Source organism: Chiloscyllium punctatum, chromosome 6 (genome assembly GCF_047496795.1).
Source record: "Chiloscyllium punctatum isolate Juve2018m chromosome 6, sChiPun1.3, whole genome shotgun sequence".
Taxonomy (NCBI): Eukaryota; Metazoa; Chordata; class Chondrichthyes; order Orectolobiformes; family Hemiscylliidae; genus Chiloscyllium; species Chiloscyllium punctatum.
The window spans coordinates 4,538,473-4,565,217 of NC_092744.1; the positions used below are offsets into that span (position 1 = coordinate 4,538,473).

The 26,745-nt window shown below is 40.7% G+C and overlaps 1 protein-coding gene across 1 annotated transcript in view; it reads right to left on the reverse strand.

The window, feature by feature from the left end:
* rasa2 (RAS p21 protein activator 2) overlaps positions 1–26,745 on the reverse strand; it is a 198,319-nt gene that overhangs the window by 151,178 nt on the left and 20,396 nt on the right. Inside the window, exon 2 of the mRNA XM_072571933.1 lies at positions 3,136–3,253. Within this exon, the coding sequence (XP_072428034.1) occupies positions 3,136–3,253 (118 nt within the window). The remainder of the gene's footprint in view (positions 1–3,135; positions 3,254–26,745) is intronic.

A 26,745-nucleotide genomic window follows, 5' to 3' on the forward strand; every position in this document is an offset into this window, starting at 1 on the left:
ATGCCACCCATGTGGATTATTGCAAGCAGTTCTATTTTCTAAATATACCGTTTGCACTTCAAGTATCAGCACAGTGCTATTACCACTACATATTTGTTCACATTATGTGGAGGAGCTGTTGTTGGACTGGGGTGGATATAGTTAAAAATCACACAATACCAGGTTATAGTCCAACAGGTTTATTTGGAAGCACTGATCTTTCATCGGATAGCTGTGTAGCAGGACCATAAGACACAGAATTTATGGCAAAAGATTAGTGTCATGCAACTCAAATGATATATTGAACAAACCTATATTGCTGTTACGTCTTTCATCTTTTAGAATAGGATACAGGTTTCAGTTCATTAATATGCAAATCTCAGAACTTCTTTTAAGTCACATTCTTAATAAAACTTACGGTTTTACGAGAAAAGGTGACATCTCAGTTCAGACAATGCATTAAAGGTGTGAGGTTAGAGTCTGTCTGTATCCCATTATTAAGTCAGACTGGGCAAAAGGGAGGATTCCTCATTCCTGATGATGGGTTCATGCTCAAAATGTCGATTCTCCTGCTTCTTGGACGCTGCCTGACTTACTGTGCTTTTCCAGCACCACACGCTTGACCTTGAGTCAGACTGGTTCTATTCCCAAAGTGGAACTCATAAAATATTACATGGATTGACTGAGTGCAGATTGCATGCTTTTTGAGCTAATTGGAATTGATCTGCAAATGCAAATTCACCCTCATGAGAGAGTGTGTGAGAGAGAGACAGTGTATTTGCGTGTGTGCATGCTTGTGTGAGAGTGTGATGGAGTATAAGCCTGTGAGAGGGTGTGTGTGTGTGGATGCCAGTGTTGGGGGTGTGTTATGTGTATGAGAGAGAGGGACTGCATGAGTGTATGCATGCATGAGAGTGTGTGTAGTGTAGCAGGGTCACCTGTAGTGTGACATGAACCCAAGGTCCCGGTTGAAGCCATCCTCATGGGTATCAAACTTAGCTATCAGCCTCTGTTCACAGGGTGAGATCAGCCAGTGGCTCAATTGGTTAAAGTCATGAGCAAACTAACCACCATAAGCGAAGAAAATTCCAACTTCAATTCAACTCCCCTGTAGTCAGTTAACTGATCTAAAATCGGTGATGTATAAAAGGAGGTTTCAATTAAGTTTTACTTTAAAGATAGGTAAAAAGAGAGTAAAACATTAGTTATAAGTGGTGCAGTGAGGAACACAAAATTACATTCAATGTGCGTAGTACAATGTGTAAGGAATCAGTGTTCGTGCAATAGCCAATAATTAAAACACTACTTTACGCATTGCCTCACTATCTGCTTCTGCAATAATGCTGTCACAATCAAGGTCAGGGCACGATTACACAAATGCCTGCTTTGTCAGTTCTAAGATGTCATTTAACGCAAAGTTAATACTTCCTTCCAAGTAATACAACAAGCATTGAGATTTCTTGTTATCGATGAATTAGTGCCTCATCCAGAAGTTCAGCACAATACATTTCATTAGGTAAGTTTGGTATATTTCCATCTCAACCATACCTTATCCACAAAACAAAGATAGAAGTCTGCTTGTTCTGACCTGCCAAGATTTACTGCGCAACCGACTGTGGAAAAAAAAAGCTTTGATGACAGGAAACATAGGAAATTGAAGTACAGGTACGCCAGACAGCTGTTGAATCCAGTTCACCATTCAATCTGATTGTGGTTGAGCCTTGGCTTCAACTCCACTTTCCCTTTATATCCCTTGACAGAACAAAAGTCAATCTTAGTCTTAAATACATAACTTTCTAACAATTCAAACCCATCGAGTGAAATAATCCCTTCACCACTCAGTTATAAATGATCAGTTCCTCAGAGTGTTACAAGGGGAAATAAATTTAAGGTGAAGGGTGGAAGGTATAGGGGGGATGTCAGAGAGTGATGGGGGCATGGAATGCACTGCCTGTGGGAGTGGCAGAGTCAGAATCATTGGTGACCTTTAAGCGGCAATTGGATAGGTACATGGATGGGTTCTTAAGCTAGGAGGACAAATGTTCGGCACAACATCGTGGGCCGAATGGCCTGTTCTGTGCTGTATTTTTCTATGTTCTATACTAAAACTATGCTCCTTGCTCTTTTTCCCACAACTGAAGAGTCTAATCTGTCTGTTTACATTGTCAAGCCCTTTAAGAATCTTGTATGTGTCAGTGAGACTGTCAGCACAGACCCATTTTACTCAGTCTACCACCACTTTCACTGGGTCACAAATCCTGCAACTCCCATCCTAACTGCACCATGTGGACTGCAGCAGTACAAAGTGGCAACTCACCATCCACGTCTGAAGAGCAAATTAGAGATTGGCAGTAAATTCTGCCCAAACCAACACCCACATTCTATAAAAGTACTACCTGGAAGTAAAAAAAATGAACAATATTCAAAACAAAAGGCACCTCTTATCCCCTCAGTTTATTTTGAAAATCTCAACCCTGAGGGCAAATGGATCAATGCTACAATAATCCTGATCACCATTGCTAGCCATTTTCCAAATTGGCCCGACTTACAAAATAGTCTGGACAGTTTTGTTAATAGTATGGTTCACAGTGCAACCTTCATAACAAAAGGAAGAAGGGAGAAGAAAAGTCAGAGCACAAACCCCCAAGTATCCCCTTGACTCTGCACTACTGGCTCCATTTAAAGCAGTGAAACAAGCAATGGCCTCATGGTGCCTGCTCATGCATGTTAGAAATGGCAAAATTGCACCAAGGCACACATGATGTTTGAAATAAATTATGATGTTCAGGAACTGTTTCAAATCAACATACAGTAAACACTGGTACTGTGGGCTGTTAGCAGCCTGACATTTTAAGGGGCAGTCTTTACATTAGTTGCTTTGAATGCAGGAGGCAACTGATAACAACAGTTTACCTACTGACTGTAGTGCACTGTAAAGTGAACAAGTATACCTTGATGTCAATAATCCAGCAAAACATGAATACACATACCATCCTTTCCTTTGTAAATTTCAGAGAATTCTGACATAACCATTACATTTGCTTGTCTAGATCAGTTTTCTGTTCTCCAATATTGGTGTTCCACATCCCTTAAACTGCAAGATTGAGCAGTCACATCACAATAACATGAGATCTAGAACCACACTTCACTGATTACCTTAAAGATTTATCAACGACCTTTGTCCGATAAACTTCTTCTTGGTCCAGTTTTATAGTACAGAAACAATCCCGCATTTTGTTTGGACCATAGTATGGAGGTAGGTTCTTGGCTTCACCTATTAGATAAAAGAAGAATGTTTAAAATCTTTGACAGAAACAATAAACCTGACCAAAGAAATAAGATGTAGTAATGGAAATAAGTCATTCAGCCCATCGAGTTGCTCTGCCATTCGATGAGATCGTGGCTGATCGGATAATGCTCAACTCCACTTTCCTGCCTTTTCCCAATAACATTCTATTTCCCCATTGATTAAAAATCTGTCTGTCTCAGCATTCACAGCCCACTGCAGTGCAGAATTTCAGATTCTGTACCCTCAGAAGAAATTCCTCCTCATTTCTGCCTCAGACATGTGACCCTTATTCTAAGATTTTGGATTAGTGGTGCTGGAAAAGCACAGCAGTTCAGGCAGCATCCAAGTAGCTTCGAAATCAACGTTTCGGGCAAAAGCCCTTTTGCCTGAAATGTCGATTTCGAAGCTACTTGGATGCTGCCTGAACTGCTGTGCTCTTCCAGCACCACTAATCCAGAATCTGGTTTCCAGCATCTGCAGTCAGTGTTTTTAAGGTGGTAAAAACAATGACTGCAGATGCTGGAAAGCAAATACTGGATTAGTGGTGCTGGAAGAGCACAGCGGTTCAGGCAGCATCCAACGAGCAGCGAAATCGACGTTTCCTGATGAAGGGCTTTTGCCCGAAACGTCGATTTCGCTGCTCGTTGGATGCTGCCTGAACTGCTGTGCTCTTCCAGCACCACTAATCCAGTCATTGTTTTTACCTTATTCTAAGAATCCAGCACAAGAAAATGATCAACTTTTCTGCATCTACCTTTCAAGAATCCTAAGTTTCATGAAGGTCACCTTTTAATCTAAATTCCAACAAGTACCTAGCCCAACCTACTCAACTTCTCTTAAGACAGAACCTTCATACATCATAATGCCTTGTGAAGTGTTTCTGGACTGCCTCCAATGCCAATGTATCTTTCTCTAGAAAGGGACCAAAACCAATTGCAGTAAACCAGTTTATGGTGTGTCTAGTGCCTTGCGCAGTTTTAGCAAAATCTCCCTACTTTTATAGTCATTCCCTTTGAATAAAGGCTAACAGTACATTTGCCTTTCCTGTTACTAACTGAACTTAGCTGTGAATTTATGGTGATTCATAGATGAGGATTCCCAAATCCTTCTGCTCTGTAGCTTTCTGCAGTCTTTTTCCACTTAAATAATATTCAGCTCCTCTACTCTTCCTGCCAAAGTGCACAACCTCACATTTCCCCACACTATATTATATCAAGCTTTTCACCACTCATTTAACCTTCACATATCCCTCTGCAGACTGTGTTATCACCATTTGCCTTCCCAACTATTTTTGTTATTCACAACTTAGTTATTGCATATTCACTTTCCTCATTCAGGTCATTCAAAATTTAGAATTTATTGCCATATGTATTTTTACAATAAAAATAATAAGAAGTGTGTTAAATCACCACAAAGTTTAGTAAATATAAAGCAAAGTTCATCAGAGCCCATTTAAAGGCTCCTGATCTTGAAGAAAACCGATCCATGACTAGGATAACACAATGGGACAAACGCTTCATTCATATTTATTATGATCCCAGCACTGAGTCTTGCAGCACACCACTATTTACAGTTTATCACCCTGAAAATGTCAACCTTAGCCCAACTGTCTTCCATTAGTTTAGCCAATCCTCACGCCATGTTAACATACTATCTCCAACACCATAGGCTCTTATTTAATTAAGCAGCTTAATTTAGATACCTTGGGAAAATCCAAATATGTTACATCCACCACTTCCCCTCTAATGTATCCTGCATATTACCTCCTCAAAGAATTGCAATGAATTTATCAGGCATGATTTCCCTTTCATGAGGTCACGCTGTGGTCACTGTTTTCCAGGGGATCTTTTACTATGATATATTTTATTAAACTTGCTTCACTGCACATCAACAGCTCCATTTTAGCCTGACCCCCAACTGGATACGTGACACCATTTTCTAGGAAACTGTCCTGAATGCACTTCATGGATTTTCCCTCATGCTTCCTATACCAATCTGACTATCCTAATGTTCTGTGGACACAGGTTCAAACCCCACAACAGCAACTGGTGGCATTAACATTAGTATAACAAGAGTTGTTTCACTTTATACTTGGCCATTTTCAGGGAATTCGTAAGTAATTCAATTTCTCCCTCACAAAAAAAATCTAAAAAGGTCATATAATAATGCATAACATCAAAATTTAATGCATATGGCAACTCAAAAATTAAGCAACGTTTACCACAATGCAAAAGTTACATTACAACACAGTGGAAAAGGAAACCTCTTCATGACTCAATTCAAAATGACTTCGCATTTCTGCAAACACTCGATGAGGGAGGTCTTACAGCCTCTGGTTCAAAAAGAGTCAAACATCAAAGAAAAAAAAAAGAAAAATCTTACTTTACTTCAAAGACCTATAGAACTGGGGGAAATAAAACTTATCCAAATACCACAGGAACTTTAAAGCAGATCACTGTTCTTTGCTAAAAAAACACAAACAATAGTGGTATTGCCAAAAGCAATTATTATAAACAGAACTAGTCTGGGAAATTGAAGTCTTTGGTAGATGAGTTCAAAGAATGCTGGAAGTTAAGGGACTTTACAAGAGATCTGGGAAAATCTTCTCATTGTTTGTGGGGAGCTTTTAGGTGTTTTCTTAATGTGGAGTGCCAAGGCAAGTGTACATGCAACAATGCTGGAAACAGAATTTATAACAGCTTTAACACAGGAGCGAATACTTAAAATTTTGTGTTTTTAAAAACTTATTAGAAAGGACATGTGACGAGCAGCTAGGGCAAAGTCAACCGAGGGCCATCCTCTGTCAACGATTTTGTCAATGATCCTGAGAATCAGCACTTTTCTTAAAAATGTACAAATCTGCACACAGGTAGGTTGATTTAAACACAGCCAGTGTTGGACTGGGCTGGATGAACTAATAAGTCACACAACACCAGGTTATACTCCAACAGGTTTATTTGAAATCACAAGCTTTCGGAGCAATGCTCCATCTTCAGGTGAAGTGGAGGGAAGGGCCCTGGCACAGAATAGATTATAAATTAAGGAGCAGCGCTCCAAAAACTTCTGATTTCAAATAAACTGTTGGACTGGAACCTGGTGTTGTAACATCTGACTCTGTATTTTGATTATTGCACTGGACACTATTTGAAACAGCAATGATAGATGTCAGCTGTTTATTTTCAATCAATCATTCTTATATATAGCAAATTGGAGGCGGGAACAGTGGCGAGGTGGGGAAAGACAGCAGGAAAGGGAAGTGGGGATATACAATGACATATGCACATTGGGGAGAATTTGTTAAATTCTCAGCAACACAGATACATGTACATGTCACACCAAAGTGGAGAAAAGTACACTTAAACTTTACAAAAATGAAGAAAACATAACCAAGAAATCACGTTTTCCCTTTGACTGATTAAATGGCATTTAGTGTAATATTCACCTAGCTCAGCAAGAATCATATTGAAACAAAAAGCTCAAACAAAAGTAGATTTCTAAAAGCATACCAGCCTTTGAAACACTGGTTCTAAGACAGCTGGCTTCATATCTTTCAGAGTATTAGTCAATATTTTTTATATTACTTTGCTTTGCAAGATTTGTAGCTCAGCTCATCCCTACATACGGATGAAAAAAAACCCACCATTTCGACTGGGACAACACATCTATCCTGGGACAGGATTAGCAAAGACATGCCAGAGAATTCCTTAAGGCCTGGCCATAAACAAACGCATAGATCTAGATGCCATCTATCAACCCGTCAGAAAATGAACAGGAAATGACATCACCACAAACCCCAGGAACCCCATCCAGGAGAAAGATATAAATAGAAAGCAGGAGACAACAGCTTCGCTTCACTTGGAGGTCGCCACTGATGTTACCTAGCCAGGTAATGAAACATCTGGATATCAAACCTACAGCTCAGCGAGCAAATCTACACCCTAAATTACTCTGCTATTTTCAAAACTGCAAGTTCTACATGCAAAACACTTATGGGACTTTGCTGACAAACAACCACAAACCATTTGAGTTGGGTGCTTCCAAATGACTGACATGGAATTATTAAATGAGAAAAAAAATCCTAATTCCCAGATGGCATACACATCCTTAACATGCATCAGAAAATAAGTCAAAGAAATAAAGGACTAACAGCAAATATCAATCGCAACTTGAACCTTCTTTTTGGTTTGAATATATTATTGATTAGTAGTGACACAGAAGTAACACAAAAACATAACAAGACAGCAAGGACGGTACAAGAATGTGACAAAACAGTTACCTTTTATACTGTGCGATGTTAAAACGTGAGGAGTCTGATTCATAATCCCAATCTGCCAATTTACAGTTTTAACAGAGGTGAGTTGGGGTACAAACAATTCATTCTTGCCCTGGAGGGGACAGGAGGGGTGGGGTGTGCTTGAATACGCTGAAGCTTCATTTCTCATACAAAACACCGATTTCAATTTATACCTGACCAGATCAATGTCCCATGCCTCAGGAAACTTGACTACTGAAGGGAGTTGAACTCATCCACCTCCCTTGCTGATCAATCTCTAAACCCCCCCCCCCCCACTCAAATCTCAGTTAAAAATCACACAACACCAGGTTTATTTGGAAGCACTAGCTTTCGGTGTGCTGCCCCTTCATCAGGTGGTTGTGAACACCCCAGTCCAACACCTGCACCTCCAAATCCTCTCGTATTTTTTCCACCATCTCCCCACTTATCTCCCCTCTCCATTTCTGTCAACTATAGCCTGTTGCCAAAACATTGATATGTAGCAGTCAAAGCTAATTAAGTCTTGCCATCAAATTTGGTAGATTCCAATGGAGACATTATTCAGACTTCCCAGCTGCAAAGCATCCCCAAGTGGTACATTATTCCTGCACCAGGTTAATGTCCAACTTAATGAAAGAGGACTGCAAGAGAAAACAGTTTTTCTTTAAATAAACAAACATTGTTTCTCTTCAGAAAATGGCAACTATTACTTAACTTTGATTTCATTGCTAACTGCCAACTGTCAGGTTCTTGAGCAAGGGATTATTTTTCAAATGATCTGTCACCAGCTTATGTCTTAAGACATGTCAGCAATGTAGAGGTGCAACATTTAAAATTAATGCTGCTCATGTCAGACATGAACACACAAGTACTCCAAACAGAAATAAAATGACCAGAAAGAACAGTCATTAATTATCCCTGTTCCACAGCTCTACTGAGGGCTAGTAAATAAAAAACAAAAGAACTACGGATGCTGTAAATCAATAACAAGAATAGAAATTGCTGGAAAAGCTCAGATCATCAGTTCATAAGACCATAAGACCATAAGACATAGGAGTGGAAGTAAGGCCATTCGGCCCATCGAGTCCACTCCGCCATTCAATCATGGCTGATGCGCATTTCAGCTCCACTTGCCAGCATTCTCCCCGTAGCCCTTAATTCCTCTAGACAACAAGAACCTATCAATCTCGGCCTTGAAGACATTTAGCGTCCCGGCTTCCACTGCACTCCGTGGCAATGAATTCCACAGGCCCACCACTCTCTGGCTGAAGAAATGTCTCCGCATTTCCGTTCTGAAATGACCCCCTCTAATTCTAAGGCTGTGTCCACGGGTCCTAGTCTCCTCGCCTAACAGAAACAATTTTCTAGCATCCACCTTTTCAAAGCCATGTATTATTTTGTACGTCTCTATTAGATCTCCCCTTAATCTTCTAAACTCCAACGAATACAATCCCAGTATCCTCAGCCGTTCCTCATATGCTAGACCTGTCATTCCAGGGATCATCCGTGTGAATCTCCGCTGGACACGTTCCAGTGCCAGTATGTCCTTCCTGAGGTGTGGGGACCAAAACTGGACACAGTACTCCAAATGGGGCCTAACCAGAGCTTTATAAAGTCTTAGTAGTACATCTCTGCTTTTATATTCCAACCCTCTTGAGATAAGAGACAACATTGCATTCGCTTTCTTAATCACAGACTCAACCTGCATGTTTACCTTTAGAGAATCCTCGACTAGCACTCCCAGATCCCTTTGTGCTTTGGCTTTATTAAGTTTCTCACCATTTAGAAAGTAGTCCATTCCTATATTCTTTTTGCCAAAGTGCAAGACCTCGCACTTGCTCACGTTAAATTCCATCAGCCATTTCCTGGACCACTCTCCCAACCTGTCTAGATCCTTCTGTAGCCTCCCCACTTCCTCAGTACTACCTGCCTGTCTACCTAACTTTGTATCATCGGCAAACTTCGCTAGAATGCCCCCGGTTCCCTCATCCAAATCATTAATATATAATGCGAACAGCTGTGGCCCCAGCACCGAACCCTGCGGGACACCGCTCGTCACCGGCTGCCATTCTGAAAAAGAACCTTTTATCCCAACTCTCTGCCTTCTGTTAGATAGCCAATCCTCAATCCATCCCAGCAGCTCACCTCGAACACCATGGGCCCTCACCTTGCTCAGCAGTCTCCCGTGTGGCACCTTATCAAAGGCCTTTTGAAAGTCCAGATAGACCACATCCACTGGGTTCCCCTGGTCTAACCTACTTGTTACCTCTTCAAAAAATTCCAACAGGTTTGTCAGGCATGACCTCCCTTTACTAAATCCATGTTGACTTGTTCTAATCAGACTCTGCTCTTCCAAGAATTTAGAAACCTCATCCTTAATGATGGATTCTAGAATTTTACCAACAACCGAGGTTAAGCTGATTGGCCTATAATTTTCCATCTTTTGCCTTGATCCTTTCTTGAGAGGGTCACTCAATGCTAAATGTTAACGTTGACTTCTCTCCAATTGTCAACTTGTCAGTTCTTGACTAGTTCAATAGAAACTCCCATCCTAACAGCACAGAGTATTTGCATATTGCCTTCTCCTGAGTTATTAGAAATGGATATTAAATGTTAGACTGGCCAACAAGACCACATCTCAAGATTGAATGAAAAAAAGCTCCCACAGTACATTGGCTGCACGCAGACAACCTGCTCTGCATGGCTTAGTATCAATCACAAAGCGGCAGTTCAAACTGGCGCTTAAAATTGATACCAAAATAGAAGTCATCCAGCAATGGATGCTGACATCAACACTGTTTCAGTAACTTCTCCAAACCAAACAATATCCTGCAAGCTGAATGAATAAGTGTCAGTTTTGACTGTATACTTCAAATTGAGTCCTTCATTAGGTGCTTCAAGGCATTTAATCAAACTTGTATGGTATCTGGCCTTTCTGATGCCAGGGGAAAGAACATGGCAGAATATTCTGCTCAGGAGAATAGGGAGGGAGAGAGAAGCTCCACATTAAGAACGTGGTTAGTATCCCTACCTGCCATGTTGGTCAAGGTCAGAAGTCACATAATACCAGATTACAGTCCAGGTTTATTTGAAATCATAAGCTTTCAGAGTGCGTCTTCATCAGGTGAAGTGAAGAATAGCACAAGTCACAGAACTTATAGGAGGAGATCAAAAGATCATACAAGTGGTGTGAGTAGAGTGTCTGCTGGTTATCAAAAGTGCCAGATGGTATGAGTAAAGTGTCAACAGTTACACAGCAAGTGAAGGGATGACCTATAATCCGATTAAATGAGGCACAGAGATAATTATAAAAAATTAAAAATAAGTTGGTGCTGGAGACAAACCAAATGACTGGAATAATATATGGAATAACATAAGCGTCGCATGCTGAAGGTCTAACCAAAATAATAGGTAATCCAAAATTGTACAAACTATTTAAGGTACAGAGATCATAAGTTATCACGGTGATGGTGTCAAAACATGACAGTAAGAAAGATTTTACAGGTACACAACAGTACAGTGGGGGTACACTTAGCCCGACATGAATCTGAAATCACGGTTGAGGTCATCTTCATGGGTATGGAACTTGGCTATCAGTTTCAGCTCAGCAATCCTGTGTTGTTGTGTATCTTGAAGGCTGTCTTGCAGGATAGTTACCTGAAGATCGGAGGCTGAATGTCCTTCACCACAACGGTGAACCTCATGATGCTGCACTTCTTTAGCGTCCACCTTAAACATGTTAAAAAGGCCATCACCTACAGACAAGTTGTGTATATACAAAGGATCTGCTTAGATGAGGAATGCGATGGATACCTAAGAAGACTCCCTCATAAGAATGGAATATGATGCTCAACTCGTTGATCGCCAGTTCCGACGTGCTACAGCAAAAAACCACAATGATCTCCTCAGAATGCAGACACAAGCATGACTGACAAAGCACCCTTCATTGTTCAGGACTTCCTCAAAGCGGAGAAACGACACCATATTCTTTGCAGCTTTCAACATGCCACCGATGACAACGAGCATCTAGTTAAGATCATGTAACCCCACCATACTGTTCTGTATTTATAAAAATCTTCCTTAATGTCCTGTTCTGACATCATTACCTTAAATTGTTTTGATCTCTCCATTTTAATTAGTTCACAGAGTTTTGGATTACTTTGGGTTAGATGCTCAGCATACGACTCTTATACCTATCATGTTATTCCAATCATCTGGTTTGTTTCCAACAGCACCATATTTTTAATTTTTTATAATTATCGGTGTCTCGTTTAATTAGATTTATAGGTCATCCCTTCACTTGCTATTCAGCTGTTGACACTTTACTCACACCATCTGATTCTTTTGATCACCTGCAGTGACTTGTTATTCAGCCTGTCAAAACCCCACTCACACCACTTGTATGATCTTTTAATCTCTCTGCCTATAAATTCTGTTTTAAAAAACCCCACAACACCAGGTTATAGTCCACTTTCTTCACTTTACCTGATGAAGGAGCAGCGGTCCTAAAGTCTCAGAGTTCAAATAAACCTGCTGGACTACAACCTGGTGTTGTGAGACTTCTGATCTTGTCCACCCCAGTCCAACACTGGCATCTCCACATCATGCACGTTGGACACCAGGATTGTTTCCACCCTGGAGATGTTCTTTTTGTTCCAAAGGTGTGTAAAAGCATCTCTGCACAGACTGATTAGAAAATATCTGGGAAGAGAGAGAAATCGTGGTCCATACTGACGCTAGTAACAAATTATGGAAGAAGCTAGAGGTCCTTAAGTTTCAGATCAGGGCACCACACTATAGGAAGGATGCGATTGCATTGGAGGGCTGCAAAGGATATTCACCATGCTGTTGTATGGAATGGAGCATTTCAGCTATGAAGAGAGAGCAGATTGGCTTGGATTGCTTCCCTTGGGGCAGAAACGTTTGATGGGCTGATGGAGGTTTATACAATTACAAGGGTCAGAGATAAGGTGGATAGAAAGCAGCTGAAGAGTCAGTAACAAGGGGGAATAATTTTGAAGCGAAAAGCAGGTGGTTATGGAGGGAATTTGAGGAAACACCTTTTCACCCAGAGGGTGATGGATAGTCTGTAACGCAGCACCTGAGAGAATAGTTGAGGCAGGAAACCTCACAATCTTTAAAAATACTTGAATGAGCACTTTAAGTATTATAACAGTCAAGGCTATTGGCATTGTGCAGGAAAGTGGGACTAGTGTAGGTAGTATATATTTTTTGGTAGTACAGAATCAACAAAACGTATGATTCTATGATCCTTCAGTCAGAATTAAGCAGTATTTTTTCTTTATTTTGTTCAAGGGATGTGGCATCACTGCCTAGATCAATATTTATTGTCCATCCTCAGTTGCTTTCAAGGTGGTGGTGGTGAGCTGCCAAGCAATGGGGAAGCAACGGCAAGACGATTAATTCAGAAAATTAATTTCAGAGAACATCTCGGATATTTGCATCAAACAAACCAACCACCCTGTGGCTGACCACTTCAAACTCCCCCTCCCACTCTGCCAAGGACATGCAAGTCCTGGACCTTCTCCACCGCCAAATCCTAGCCATCCGACACCTGAAAAAAAAACACCCCCACCTGGAGACCCTCCAACCACATGGCAGCAACATTGATTTCACCAATTTCGTCATCTCCCCTCACCCCACGTCAACCCAGATCCAACCTTCCAACTCGGCACCGCCCTCTTGAACTGTCCACCTTCCTTCCCACCTTTCTGCTCCGACCTATCACCATCATCCCCCCTCCTATTACCTGCATCTACCTATCGCCTTCCCAGGAATTCTGCACTGCATCTTGTAGATAGTATACATTGCTGCTAGAGTGCCAGCAATACAAGGAGTAGGTATCAGTGGATGTGGTGCCAATCATGCGAGCTGCTTTGCCTTGAATAGTGTCAAGCTTCTGAAGTGTTTTTCCATCACACACCTGACTTGTGCCCCATAGATGATGGGCAGGCTTTGGGGAGTCAGATGGTGAGTTACTCACCACAGAATTCCTAGCCTCTTAACTGCTCTTGTAGCCACTGTGGTCAGTCCAGTTGAGTTTCTGGAAGCCTGTGACTAGTGGTGTATCACAGGGTTGGAGGCTGGAACCTTGAACCTTTGTTGTTTGTTATGTACAATAGTAATTTGAATATGAATTAGAAGATACAATTAGTAATTATGCAGGTAACATGAAAACTGGTGTTGAAAGTGAGGAGGATGGTCTCAGGCTGCAGTCTAATATTGATCAGCTGCTAAATTAGGCATAGCATTGAGGAAAATGGAATTTAATCCTGATAAGCACGAGGTGAATGCATTTTGCCTTATATGATGCATTACCCAAGGATATAATTGGTCAGACAGGCAATGCAACAAAGGTTCACTAAGCTCAAATGGAAGAAAGATCAAGCTCACTGAGCCTAAGAGGAGTCAGTAGACTTGAAAACTTAACTCTGCTTTCTTTCCACAGATATTGCCAGACCTCGGGTTTCACCAGCAATTTCTGTTTTGGAGCTTATATTTTTTGGAGTTTAGAAGAATGAGTGGAGATTTCATCAAATATGCAACGTTCTTACATCAATCGATAGGATAGATGGAAAAAGAATTCTCCCCCAGTCTGAAGCTGGGGACAGAGTTTCAGAATAGGAGGCAATCCATTAAGAATGGAAATGAGGAAGAATTTCTTCACTCACGTTCTTGTCCTAGAGGCACATGAAGAGTCAGTTGTTGAATCAGTCATGATCACAATGAATGGCAAAGTCATAACAAATACAGGGTTACAAGAATAAGGTAACGGAAGGGGATCTGGGTGGGAAGGTCTTCAGAGAATCGTGTGGACTTGATAGGCCAAATGGCCTGCTTTCACACTGTTTCTATGAAGCAGGCTGTAAGTGTCGAATAGCCTATTCATGTTCCTTCTTTGTCTTGTTCTAGAATGACTGGAATGTCTTGGTTACGTGTACGTCCAGAGTGTCGTCAGTAAGGGAGTTGCTGGATTTTGACTGAACAATGGTGAAAGAATGGCAACATAGCTCTAACTCAGGATGATTTACAGTTTAGAGGGGAACCTTGCAGAGAATCAGAGAAAGAGGCCATTCGGCCCATCAAATCTACACCGACTTTCTGAAGAGCATCCCAGCCCTATCCCCCATAACCCTGTGTTTTCTGTAACTAATCCATTCAGCCTGTGAGATCCTGGAAAATATGTTCAATTTAGCATGGCCAATCCACCTAAGCTGCATATTTTTGGAATGTGGGAGGAAATCCATGCAGACACAGGGAGAATCGCAAACTACATGGCATGGAGGAATAGAGGGATCTTGGGGGCCGTGTCCATAGCTCCCTCAAAGTTGACACCCTAGTTGATAGGGTTGTTAAGAAGGCGTATGGTGTGTTGGCTTTCATTAGCAGGAGAATTGAGTTTAAGAGCGGAGAGGTTATGCTGCAGCTCCATAAAGCCCTGGTTAGACCACACTTGGAACATTGTGTTTGGTTCTACTCACCTCATTAAACGAAAGATGTTGAAGCTTTAGAGAGGGTGCAGAGGAGATTTCCCAGAATGCTGCCTGGACGGGAGGGCATGTATTATGAAAATAGGTTGAGGGAGCTAAGGTTTTTCTCATTAGAGCGAAGGAGGATGAGAGGTGACTTTATAGAGGTGTACAAGATGATGAAAGGCATACACCGAGTAGATGGCCAGACACTCTTTCCAAGGTAGAGATGGCTATCACAAGGGGGCATTATTTTAAGGAGATTGGAGGAAGATTCCGGGGAGATGTCAGAGGTAGGTTCTTTACACAGAGGAGTGGTGGGTGCGCAGAGTGTATTGCCAGCAGTGGTAGTAGACACAGATACATTAGGGACATTTAAGCGACTCTGGATGATAGTAAAATGAAGGGTATGTAGATTAGTTTGACCTTAGAGTAGGGTAAAAGGTTAGCACAACACAGAGGGCTGAAGGGCCTGTGCTGGACTGTTATATGGTGTATGTTCCACATCGACAGATAGTCACCCAAAGCTGGAACCAAACCCAGGTCCCAGACGCTGTGAGGTTGTAGTGCTAACTGCTGAGCCATTGTGCCAATCTTTACATCTGCTGTCCTTGTCCTTCTTCGTGAGCTTGGAAAGAACTTAAAAGAAGAACTTCAAAAGTAGGAATCTCCAAATTATTCCTCATACCACTATGGAGCAGGTGTTATTAGGGCAAGACACTTTAAGAGACTGAAGAGATTATAAAGACAACAAGGGAAACAATCCTGGGGAACTTAGCACTACTGGGGGGCTTGTATAAAATGGACACTTGCTATAGGACTGGGACCAGTGTTTTGGTGGGGAGATTAATTGGTGGTGTAGGGGAAGAGTTTAGACTAATTTGGAGGGTGGAAAGTCCACTAGGATAAAGCATAAGAATTTCCTTTTTAGCAAATAATCTATTGATCTCAAACTATTCAGAATGCCACACAGAATTTCAGTCACCCCCAAGTACAAACTATTTTATTATCTTTGAATGAACGAACAGTATGGAATACAAGTGATTTCAATTGGAAATTTCAAGATAGGTTAATTGAAATGTGTATGAAAGTTTCTCATTGAAGAGAAAGGTTCATGCAAATGTTAAACATTAGGAACAGCAAATACTGAAGTTAGGTGAATTTTTGAAAAACATTAAGAGTAACAAATTTGCTCAATGATTTACCAGGAAAGCCCACTGAAGCAAACAAAAAATATTAATTAAATCAAGGGGCATGAAAAGACAGATCAATTGAACTGTCAAATGTACTATAATGCATTGCATTACAGCACCAACCTTACCCAATAGGTAATCATTGTGTAAAAGGTAAAGTCACAATAGTCTTATCAGAGCTGCTCTCTCATTACAGAGACACAATGGATGGTAGTTTAACCTGCGGGTTGAAAATGTGTTGCTGGAAAAAACATAGCAAGTCAGGCAGCATCCAAGGAACAGGAGAATCGACGTTTCAGGCTTCAGGCAAGGGGAGAAGTTGAGAAGTAGAAGCCTTCATGATAGTTTCAGCCGGTACAGAAATTGAAGCCACGCAGTTGGCATCACACTGCATCATAAACCAGTCATCTAGCCAACTCAACTAACTGCCCTCCAGTTTGGATTTTGACCAATATTTGTGGCAGCAGTACCAAATGTTTCTGCTTCAAAAGGTCACAGCTTTATGGACCAATGGATTAAACACCTACAGGCACCACATAAGTCAGAATTCAAAAGATACTTTTCATGATCTGAGAGAGGATAAAAGAATGAATCATAACTTTTTACTCCAAATGGAATTCCATGAGCTCCGCGCAATAATGCATCTAGTTCTATAAGAGTGCCAAACAACATTGCGTCAATTTTCCATTATGTGATTTGTTAATGGAAGGTTTTCTGAAAGCCATTACCACAGAAGCAAGTCCCAGCAGCCAGTGTTGCCCCAAAGGAAATCTGCTAGGTCCAATTGATGCTTAATTTAATCAGATTTACTTTTTCAAAACAAAATAGTGCAGTGAAACTGTACTGCAAATCAGAATATCAAAGAACAATGATTACTAAATTAGAACTGTTCCATTCTGATTTCAGTCTTGTGGCATACTCTGGAATGAGATTAGCTACAAAAACACAAATTAAAACACTTCATATGAGGAAGAAAAACAAATTATAGCTCTACAATATTAGCTAGCATCAAGCAGATTGATGACAAACGAACAAGTAACTAAGCATCTTTAAAAATCACTTCAGACAATAACTGAATTACCTAAATAAGGATATATCCAGCAAATACAAAGAATGTTGGAAAAACTCAGCAGGTCTGGTAACATCCGAGTTTGAAGAAGGTCATTGGACGCAAATCGTCAACTCTGATTTCTCCCCACAGATACTGCTAGACCTGCTGAGTTTTTCAAGCAATTTCTGTTTTTGTTTCTCATTTCCAGCATCTGCAATTCTTGCATTCGGTTTAAGGATGTGGACCATTTAGGACTGAGATGAAGGGAAATTCCTTCACCTAGACAGCAGTGAGCCTGTGGAATTCTCTGCCACAGAAAGCGATTGAAGCCAAAACATTCAATGTCTTCAAGGAGGAGATAGACTATTGTTCTTAACAGCTAAAAGGGATCAAAGGGTCATGGGACAAAAACAGGAACACAAGAGAATTAGAAGATCAGTCATTATTGTATTGAATGGCAGAGCAGGCTTGAAGGGCCAAACAGGCAAAAGGGAGGACTGCAGATACTGGAAATTAGAGTCTAGATCAGAGAGGTGCTGGAAAAGCACAGGTCAGGTAGCATCCAAGGAATTTATTCCTGATGAAGGGCTTTTGCCCGAAATGTCAATCTTCCTGTTCCTCAGATACTGTCTGACCTGCTGTGCTTTTCCAGCACCATTCTAATCTTGAAGGGCCAAATAGCCTACTCCTATTTTCTATATGTTTAGTGCCATCACAGACCAATGAAAATAAACCTGGGTTGCAGAATGGCATTATTTTTAAATGGTGTATTTGAATCACAGCAAGATTCAGAAAACAAAGTAGCATCCAATTATCAGTCTGCCTTGGAAATAAAAATTATTTATTAATTATGATTGGTGAGATCAGATTTATTTCTTAATTGCTTACCGAGGCCTGCATCCTTGTATCAACCTATGTAGGTGAATGGTGCCTCTTTTTATAATCAATTATTTCTCTGTAATGGAGGGAGAAGCCATGGATCATGATTAATTATTTTACCTTTAACTTGTCAAACTTCAAAGTCACCTGGAGACCAAATACCTTAATAAATCAAACAATACAGAATTTTGCAATCCTCAGCCAAAGCTCATCAGTAAAGTCAAATATTTTTAGAATGACACAGTGACACGCTTTTGACTGGTTCTGGTCAGCAGTGACTAGCAAGCATTTAACAGGACTGAATTGGAGCACAATCTTCAATATTATACAAACAGAGTAGAGCTCATGAGAAAACTCAAGATTCAAGTGAAGATCTGGACCGGGGTCTCCCACTCTTTCTCTGTTCAGTGATTGGTCAATAGCACTCACAATCTAGTTCTTTATGATTTAATTCTTTATTTCTTCATACAGTCGGGTTCAGCACGTCTGGAAACAGAGGTTTACACTTCCGCATTCCTCAGAGGAACTGCGAACATGGCTTAAAACAAAGACATTTTTATACTTTTCTTAAAGAAAAGTACAGGCCATGATAGCACAGTACATTCAGACAACTACCAATCAATACACGATACTGCTTTATTTGACAGTTACTTGATCCAATTAAATTTCCTAGAAACCAACTTTGTTTTCCAACAGAGGTAAAAACAATGACTGCAGATGCTGGAAAGCAAATACTGGATTAGTGGTGCTGGAAGAGCAGAGCAGTTCAGGCAGCATCCAACGAGCAGCGAAATCGACATTTTGGGAAAAAGCCCTCCTCCTGATGAAGGGCTTTTGCCCGAAACATCGATTTCACTGCTCATTGGATGCTGCCTGAACTGCTGTGCTCTTCCAGCACCACTAATCCAGTATTTGTTTTCCAACACTCAAGCTACCCTTATCTCACTAACTGAGCCATTGCACCTGCATCTGAAGGTCAGTTAAGATGGCCAGGAATGTCTTATCTAGTCTAGTTATTTCTGTGCTGTAAAGGGAGCATTGTCTGCTAATCTCTATTGACTGTGGTTAGTCAATGATGCAGCTACAGCAAAATTATCAATTTGCAGCCTAGAAGCCATCTTGTCATGTTATTTGCATCGAGAAGCCATTTTATTGCCACCTAAGTTATAAGAACATCTATTAAGTGGTTGTTCCTGACAACAACTAGTTACCTCAGCCTGTACTCAGGTTTCAGATCCTCAAGTCCTACCTACTCCAGTGTTGTACCAAACATCTGAACAGTTTGATTAAAAAAATCTATAACCATAGGATGATATTGTGTAGAATGAGGCTTTTTAATCCATCCTCTCTGCACTGGTTTCTTTGAAAACACTATCCAATTAGTCTCCCTACCTATGTAATAATTTCCCTTATTCATTTGGGGTTCCACCATACTGTCAGATCACTCCAAATGATGAAACGCTGCATAAATAAATGCTACTTTTGATAATTAGAGGTACTTGAAATTTGGCTCTGCAATTACAGATCCTTTTACCACTGGTAATAGGTATTTCACATGGTGCCACATAAAAGGTTACTGTACAAAATAAGAGCTTATGACGCATGGGTAACATAATAGCACGGATAGAAGGCTATCTAGTTGGCAGAAAACAAAGCATGCATAAATGGGTCTTTTTCCGATTGGCAAATGTGAAGCTCGTAAAAATGGATATGAATGATTTAGGTGGGCAGGACTGACATGCTGGCTAAACTTGCAGATGATACAAGGTAGAAAAGTATGTTGTGAAGGAGGCCATCATAAGGACATTGCAGATGGTATATAGGCAAGTTGAGTGATTGGACTTAAATTTGCAAGATGGAACATATATAATATGGGAAACCATGAAACAATTCACTTTGCCTGGAAGAATAAAAAAAGTAGAGAATTAATTTTATTGACAACTGTAGAATGCCAAGGTGCAGAGGTACTCCTTGGTGTTCTACAAGTCTCAAAATGTTAGTACGCAAGGCAGCAATTAAGATCAATTGAATGTTGCTCTCTATTATGAGAAGAATTGAACACGAAAGTAAGGATATTATATTTTGACAATGCATGGCACTGATGAAACCATATCTCAAATACCGTATTTCAAGACTGGTGGGCAAGGCAGGGACTGGAGTGCACCATTGACCCAGGCATTATTTTAATGTAGTAAGTTTGGGCAGCACGGTGGCACAGTGGTTAGCACTGCTGCCTCACAGCGCCAGAGACCCGGATTCAATTCCCGCCTCAGGCGACTCTCTGTGTGGAGTTTGCACATTCTCCCAGTGTCTGCGTGGGTTTCCTCTGGGTGCACCGGTTTCCTCCCACACTCCAAAGCTGTGCAGGTCAGGCGAATTGGCCATACTAAATTGCCCGTAGTGTTAGGTAAGGGGTAGATGTAGGGGTATGGGTGGGTTGCGCTTCGGCGGGGCGGTGTGGACTTGTTGGGCCGAAGGGCCTGTTTCCACACTGTAAGTAATCTAATCTAAGTTTGTATTATTCTGCAAGTTTCCTTTTGACTTTTTCCAATTGTGTCCAATATTGATACAGTGCCCCAGCAGGGGCTGCTTCAGAATTATTTTGGACTTTCTGAAAGAAATAGAGGGAAATTTACTCTGCATTTTAACTCCTTGCTGTCCCTGTCCTAGCAGTATTTGAGAAGGATGGTGCCAAAGGGACTTGACTTTCAGTTTACCTTTAGTTCAAAGACGAGAGAAGCTTTACTCCACGTTCAACCCCCTGCTGTCCCCATCCCAGGAGTACTGGATGAGGACAGTGTTGAGGGAACTTTATTTCTTGTTTAAAAGAGTACAGTTTTGGTCTTGCTGATTTAAGAAAGGATGTAAATGCATTGGAGCAGCAGTACATAGGTTTACTTGATGATTACGTGGAATAAATAGGCTGTGCTTTGAGGACAGGCTGGACAGACTGGGCTTGTTTTTCACTGGGTAGAAGAGTAAGGGTATCTTTATTGAAGTGTAAAAGATCCTCAAAGTCTAAACAAGCGTGTCTTGGAAACAATGTCAAGGCAAATGTGAGAATGTGTATCAGGTATAAGCAGGTAGGGAAAGAGTCAAGTTTTGTGAAACAAGAGGTTCGGCTGAGCACGATTCAGATAAGAACTTGCAGTTAACAATGGGGTGCTGGAGGCAAGGGTAATGGGTTAACAAGGTGGAAAAGCATTGGACACATTCAGTAAGTAAGGTCAGTGAACAAGGGGAAAAGTATTCATTATGTAAAGCCAATTAAGGTTAAGAGCGTACAGCAGATGGCTTAATCTTTACTGTTGATGCTCGCTGATTGTAACGGTCACCCAATCAATATGTATGTTGCCATATCTGGATGCCCCTCCCTGTAAAATAGATATACAAGTCATTAAGAAACTGCTATTCCAGAGAAGACAGAGAACTCATGTCCCTATGCACACGGGTGATCGCTCTCTCCCCCTCTAGGGCCCGGAATAAGGAGGAAGGAGGTAAAACCATACTGCGTCTCTGAGCGTTTTACTTCAACTGGTGGGGAATGGGACGACAGAAGGAGATTGATTTTCCTGCTGAACACATCAAAAAGGTTCCTGGGAGGAGAGACAGAATGCAGAATTTCCAAGCACAAAGGGATCAACTTTGATCTTATTGAAAACTGGAAAAACATTCTTGACCTCATCCTCACTTGCCTGCAGCAGTTACATCTGCCAATTACTGCATAAGCAAATTCCAACAAAATCCCATCTTCATACTGAGAATATCTTCCATCATGCAGTGCAGCACTATCAGGATGCTGAATGAATCGACTCCAAACAGACCTAGCAACTCAAGACTGAGCATCTGAAGGGCTGTAGGCCATCAACAGTTGTATTCCAGCTCAATCCGTAATCCCATGGCTAACATAACACCCACTCTACCATTAACATCAAGCGAGAAGATCAACTACGGTTCAAAAAGAGTGCAGAAGAACATTTTAGCGGTAGCAAAAGACATATCTGAAACGGAGGATGCCAACCTGGTGCAGCTACAAACCAGGACTACTTGCTTGCCGAACAGCATGAACACTAAACCTTACAAAAGGCTAAGTAATTCCACAACCAACGGATTAGATTAGCCAGTTAGCTCAGTTGGCTACACAGTTGGTTTGTTATGCTAATGGCACAGGTTCAAATCTCATACCAGATGAGGTCACACAAAGGTCCTGCCTGCTCAACCTTGCCCGTAAACTCACTATCAGTCATCTCTTTCTGATGATAGATCAAGCTATCACCCTCTGGGACTATGGTACAGACTGTCATAGAGATATACAGCATGGAAACAAGACCGTTCAGTCAAACATGTCTATGCCGAGTGGATATCCCAACCCAAACTATTCCCATCTGCCAACACCAGACTAATATCCCTCCAAACCCTTCCTAATCATACACCTATCCATGTGCCTTTTAAATGTTGCAATTGTACCAGCCTCCACCACTACCTCTGGCAGCTCATTCCATACAACGTACCACTCTCCGTGTGAAACAGTTGCCCCTCAGGTCTCTTTTATATCTTTCCTCTCTCACCCTAAGCCTATGCCCTCTAAATTCTGGAATTCCCTAGCCCAGAGAAAAGACTTTGTCTATTTATCCTATCCATGCTCCTCATGATCTTATAAACCTCTATACGGTCACCCCTCGGCTTCCAACACTGCAGGGAAAACAGCCCGAGCCTATTCAACCTCTCCCTATAGCTCAAATCCTCCAACCCTGGCAACATCCTTGTAAATCTTTTCTGAACCCTTTCCGATAGGAAGGAGACCAGAATTGCACGCAAATTCCAACAGTGGCCTAACCAATGTACAGCCACAACATGACCTCCCAACTCCTGTACTCAATACTTTGACCAATAAAGGAAAGCATACCAAATGCCTTCTTCACTATCCTATCTACCTGCAACTCCACTTTCAAGAAGCTATGAACCTGCACTCCAAGGTCTCTTTGTTCAGGACCTTACCATTAAGTGTATAAGTCCTGCTAAGATTTGCTTTCCTAAAATGCAGCACCTCGCATTTACCTGAATTAAACTCCACCTGCCACTTCTCAGCCCACTGATCAAGCTCCCATTGTAATTGGAGGTAACCTTCGCTGTCCACTCCAATTTTGGTGTCAACTGCAAATTACTAACTGTACCGCTTATGCTCACATCCAAATCATTGATATAAATGAGCACATAATAAGGGTAATGCAGTAATCACAGGCAACTTCACCTACTTGCACACTAGATTTAGGCAGTGAAGAAAAAACTCCTGGAAAGCATACAAGGTGATTTCCCTGATGAAGAGCTCATGCCCAAAATGTCGATTATCCTGCTCCTCGGATGCTGCCTGACTTGCTGTGCTTTTCCAGCACCACACTTGACTCTGATGTCCAGCATCTGCAGTCCTCACTTTCTCCAAGGTGATTTTCTAGAGCAACATATTGAGGAGCTAATTTGGTAATAGTCTACTTTGGTATTATGGACTGACAAAGGGCCAATTTGTTGGAAAAGAACCTTTAGGAAAAAGAGTACCTATAATATGGTAGGTTATAATAAGTTTGAAAAAACATAATTCAATTCAAAATTAGGATCATAAATCTAAATGAAAGGAAACTATGAAGATATGAGGAGCAGTTTGGTTGTGGTAGATTTGAAAAGTAGATTAAAATGTTATGATGGTAGATGTCAATGGTTAGAATTTTAAAATTATTCATGGTTTACAACAACCATACATTCCTTCAACGTACAAAAACTCAAAAGGAAATGAGAGTCAACCATAGCTAACAAAGTTACAGATTTCCTCTGATCAAAGGAAGAGGCTCAGAATTACCTACGTAAATAGCAAGCCTGAAGACTGGGAGATTGCATACAAATATAAACGAACAAGAAACATGAAATTGAACTGCAAAAGCTTCTGTACAAACTTAAAGAGAGAAAGATTGAAAAGATAAATATGCACCCATTACAAGCAGAGATAGGAGAATTTATAATGGGACATGCCTGAACAGTTAAATAACTATTAGGTCTGTCTGTCTGCAGAAAGGAAAATACATGGAATCTCTTAGGAATTGAGATACAAGGACCAAGAAAGAATGAGGAACAGAAAGAAATTAGTATTCATAAAAAAAAATTGAAGATAGTAGAGGATTTATAAAATCTGAAGGCCTAATCTATATCCTAAAGCTTTGTTTCAATTGGTGAGTTTTTAAAAGATTTGTGGCTCAGGTAGAGGTTCTGGATGTGAGTTTGTTTGCTGAGCTGAAAGGTTTGGTTTCAGATGTTTCATCACCATAATAGGTAACATCATCAGTGAGCCTCGGTGAAGCACTGGTGTTATGTCTTGCTTTCTATTTGTGTGTAGGTTTCTTTGGATGTTTGGCGATGTCATTTCTGGTTCTTTTCCTCAGAGGATGGTAGATGGGGTCCAAATCGATGTGTTTGTTGATAGTGTTCCAGTTGGAATGCCATGTTTCAATTGTATGGAACCTTATTAGACCACACCTAGAGTACTGAGCGCAGTTTTGGTCCCCTCACATTATACCATGTTATACAATTTGTTTATGCACTACGTGTCCTCCAAAACATGTAGTGTCCTCTGAGTATTCAACTGTATCATGGGATGGCATTTTATACCTGCCAAATCTCCATCTCGATCAATATACAGCAGTATACACAGGATGCTCTCCTGATAAATGAATATTCTTTTAAAATTGTGTTTCCTGGACTCATGTTCACATCAGACTGTTCACCCCTGACTCATCTAAACTACAATGACAACAAGCATAAACAAAATTAGAAATTGGTGGAAAACCTTGGCATCTGTGGAGAGAAATCACAATTAATGTTTCGGGTCAAGTGGCCCTTCCTCAGAACAAGCACACACTGTCCAGTCTCTCTTCAGAAGACAATCTGCTCATTCCAGGTAAGATACTAACAGTAGTTAGACAGTAGTGTCTTGATTTTCCCATGTCCCACAATACTGCTAAAGCTTTCAAATGAAATAACTCACATGATGTGGTCTCTGTTCACAATGGTACAATTTGAAAATGTTGTCCATTGGAGTTTGCATGACAAGTTTGCCAATTCAGAAAACAAGCAGGTAATCATGCAAAAGAGACACAAAAGAATTAAAATAAAAATGAACCAAACTTTTTTTAATATATGAAGTACCAACTGAGTTGAAAAAAATTCATTCTGTTGTAAGCTGGTCAAAGAGGAAGCGCCCACAGTTACCAAATTTGTTTTCTCACTAGAAGTGCATATCGTTTAAACATTAGAACAAATTTACTTTTAAAATCATTTTGATAAGAGTATGGTTTAAGATTACTAATTAGGTACATCTCATCCCAACTGCAAAACAAATAATTATCATTCAAGGGACAATCATGGATCTCACACTTGGTGATTACTGTCACAGCCAGCAATAAGGAACAAATCATGCATTCATCCAGAAGTGAATTCAAAGGAGATAAATGGCAATGAAACCTAAAACCATCAGCACTAGAAAATTATTTTTAAACTTCTTATTTATACGGACAGCATGTGAAAATGTTCCAAAGCAACAGATGATTTGCTTTATCATTTAGAGTTACTTGGCACCCAATTGATAAACAGCAAGATCTTTCAAATCTCAAAAGATGATCAATAAATCTGTTTTAGCAATAGCAGCTGAAGACTCATTGTTGGCCAGTAATGTGCAAACTTACCTTACACTTCAATAATACCTTTCACAGCAATCTGAATACGCAAGTGGAGCCTCATATCAACATTTCATCCAAAAAGACCACAGTGATCATCAACTAGATCACATACTCCATTTTTGAATGCACTATGTCCAGACTTAGAATCACTGGAAAGTTTCTGTGCAGGAGAAGAACATGCTAACAGCTGACATCACCAGGATAAACAGCAAGAGCTCCCAGTTAGTCCCACTCCCTACCGTTCCTTGTAGCCTTTAATATTCTATTATTAGATAATTCTCCAATTGCCTCTTGAAAGCCACATTTGAATCTGATTGTGCCATGTACTCAGATAGTCCGTTCCAGACTGAAATTTCTTGCTGTATAGAAAAATGCAGCAGATATTTTTGTTCCTTTTACTGGTGTCCTCTGGTTTCACTCCATCTTCCAAAAATAACTTTCTACCTACTCTAACTAGACTACTCATGATTTTTGAATAACTCCTTCAAATATCCTGACAACCTTATTTTCCATCTATGTGACTAAAAATTCCTTCATTACTTTACAAGCATTCTCATGACCCATATCCTTTCTACAGGCTTCACAAACTTTCCTAAAGTGTGGGACCTAGAATTGTACATACTACTCCAGCGAAGGCTGAACCCATATTTCCACTAGGCCTATCATAACTTCCTATGTTTTAGGTTCTATGTCCCTATTTATAAAACAAGAAATCTCATATTTCTTTTAAACTACATTTTCAACCTGTCCCACAACTGTCAACTTATGTATCTCCCCAGATCTCTGCTCTTGCACCCTGTTTAGACCTGTATCCCTAATTTTAAATTGATCTTCCAGCCAATTCCCCTGTCTAACTCCTCTTACAGAGCC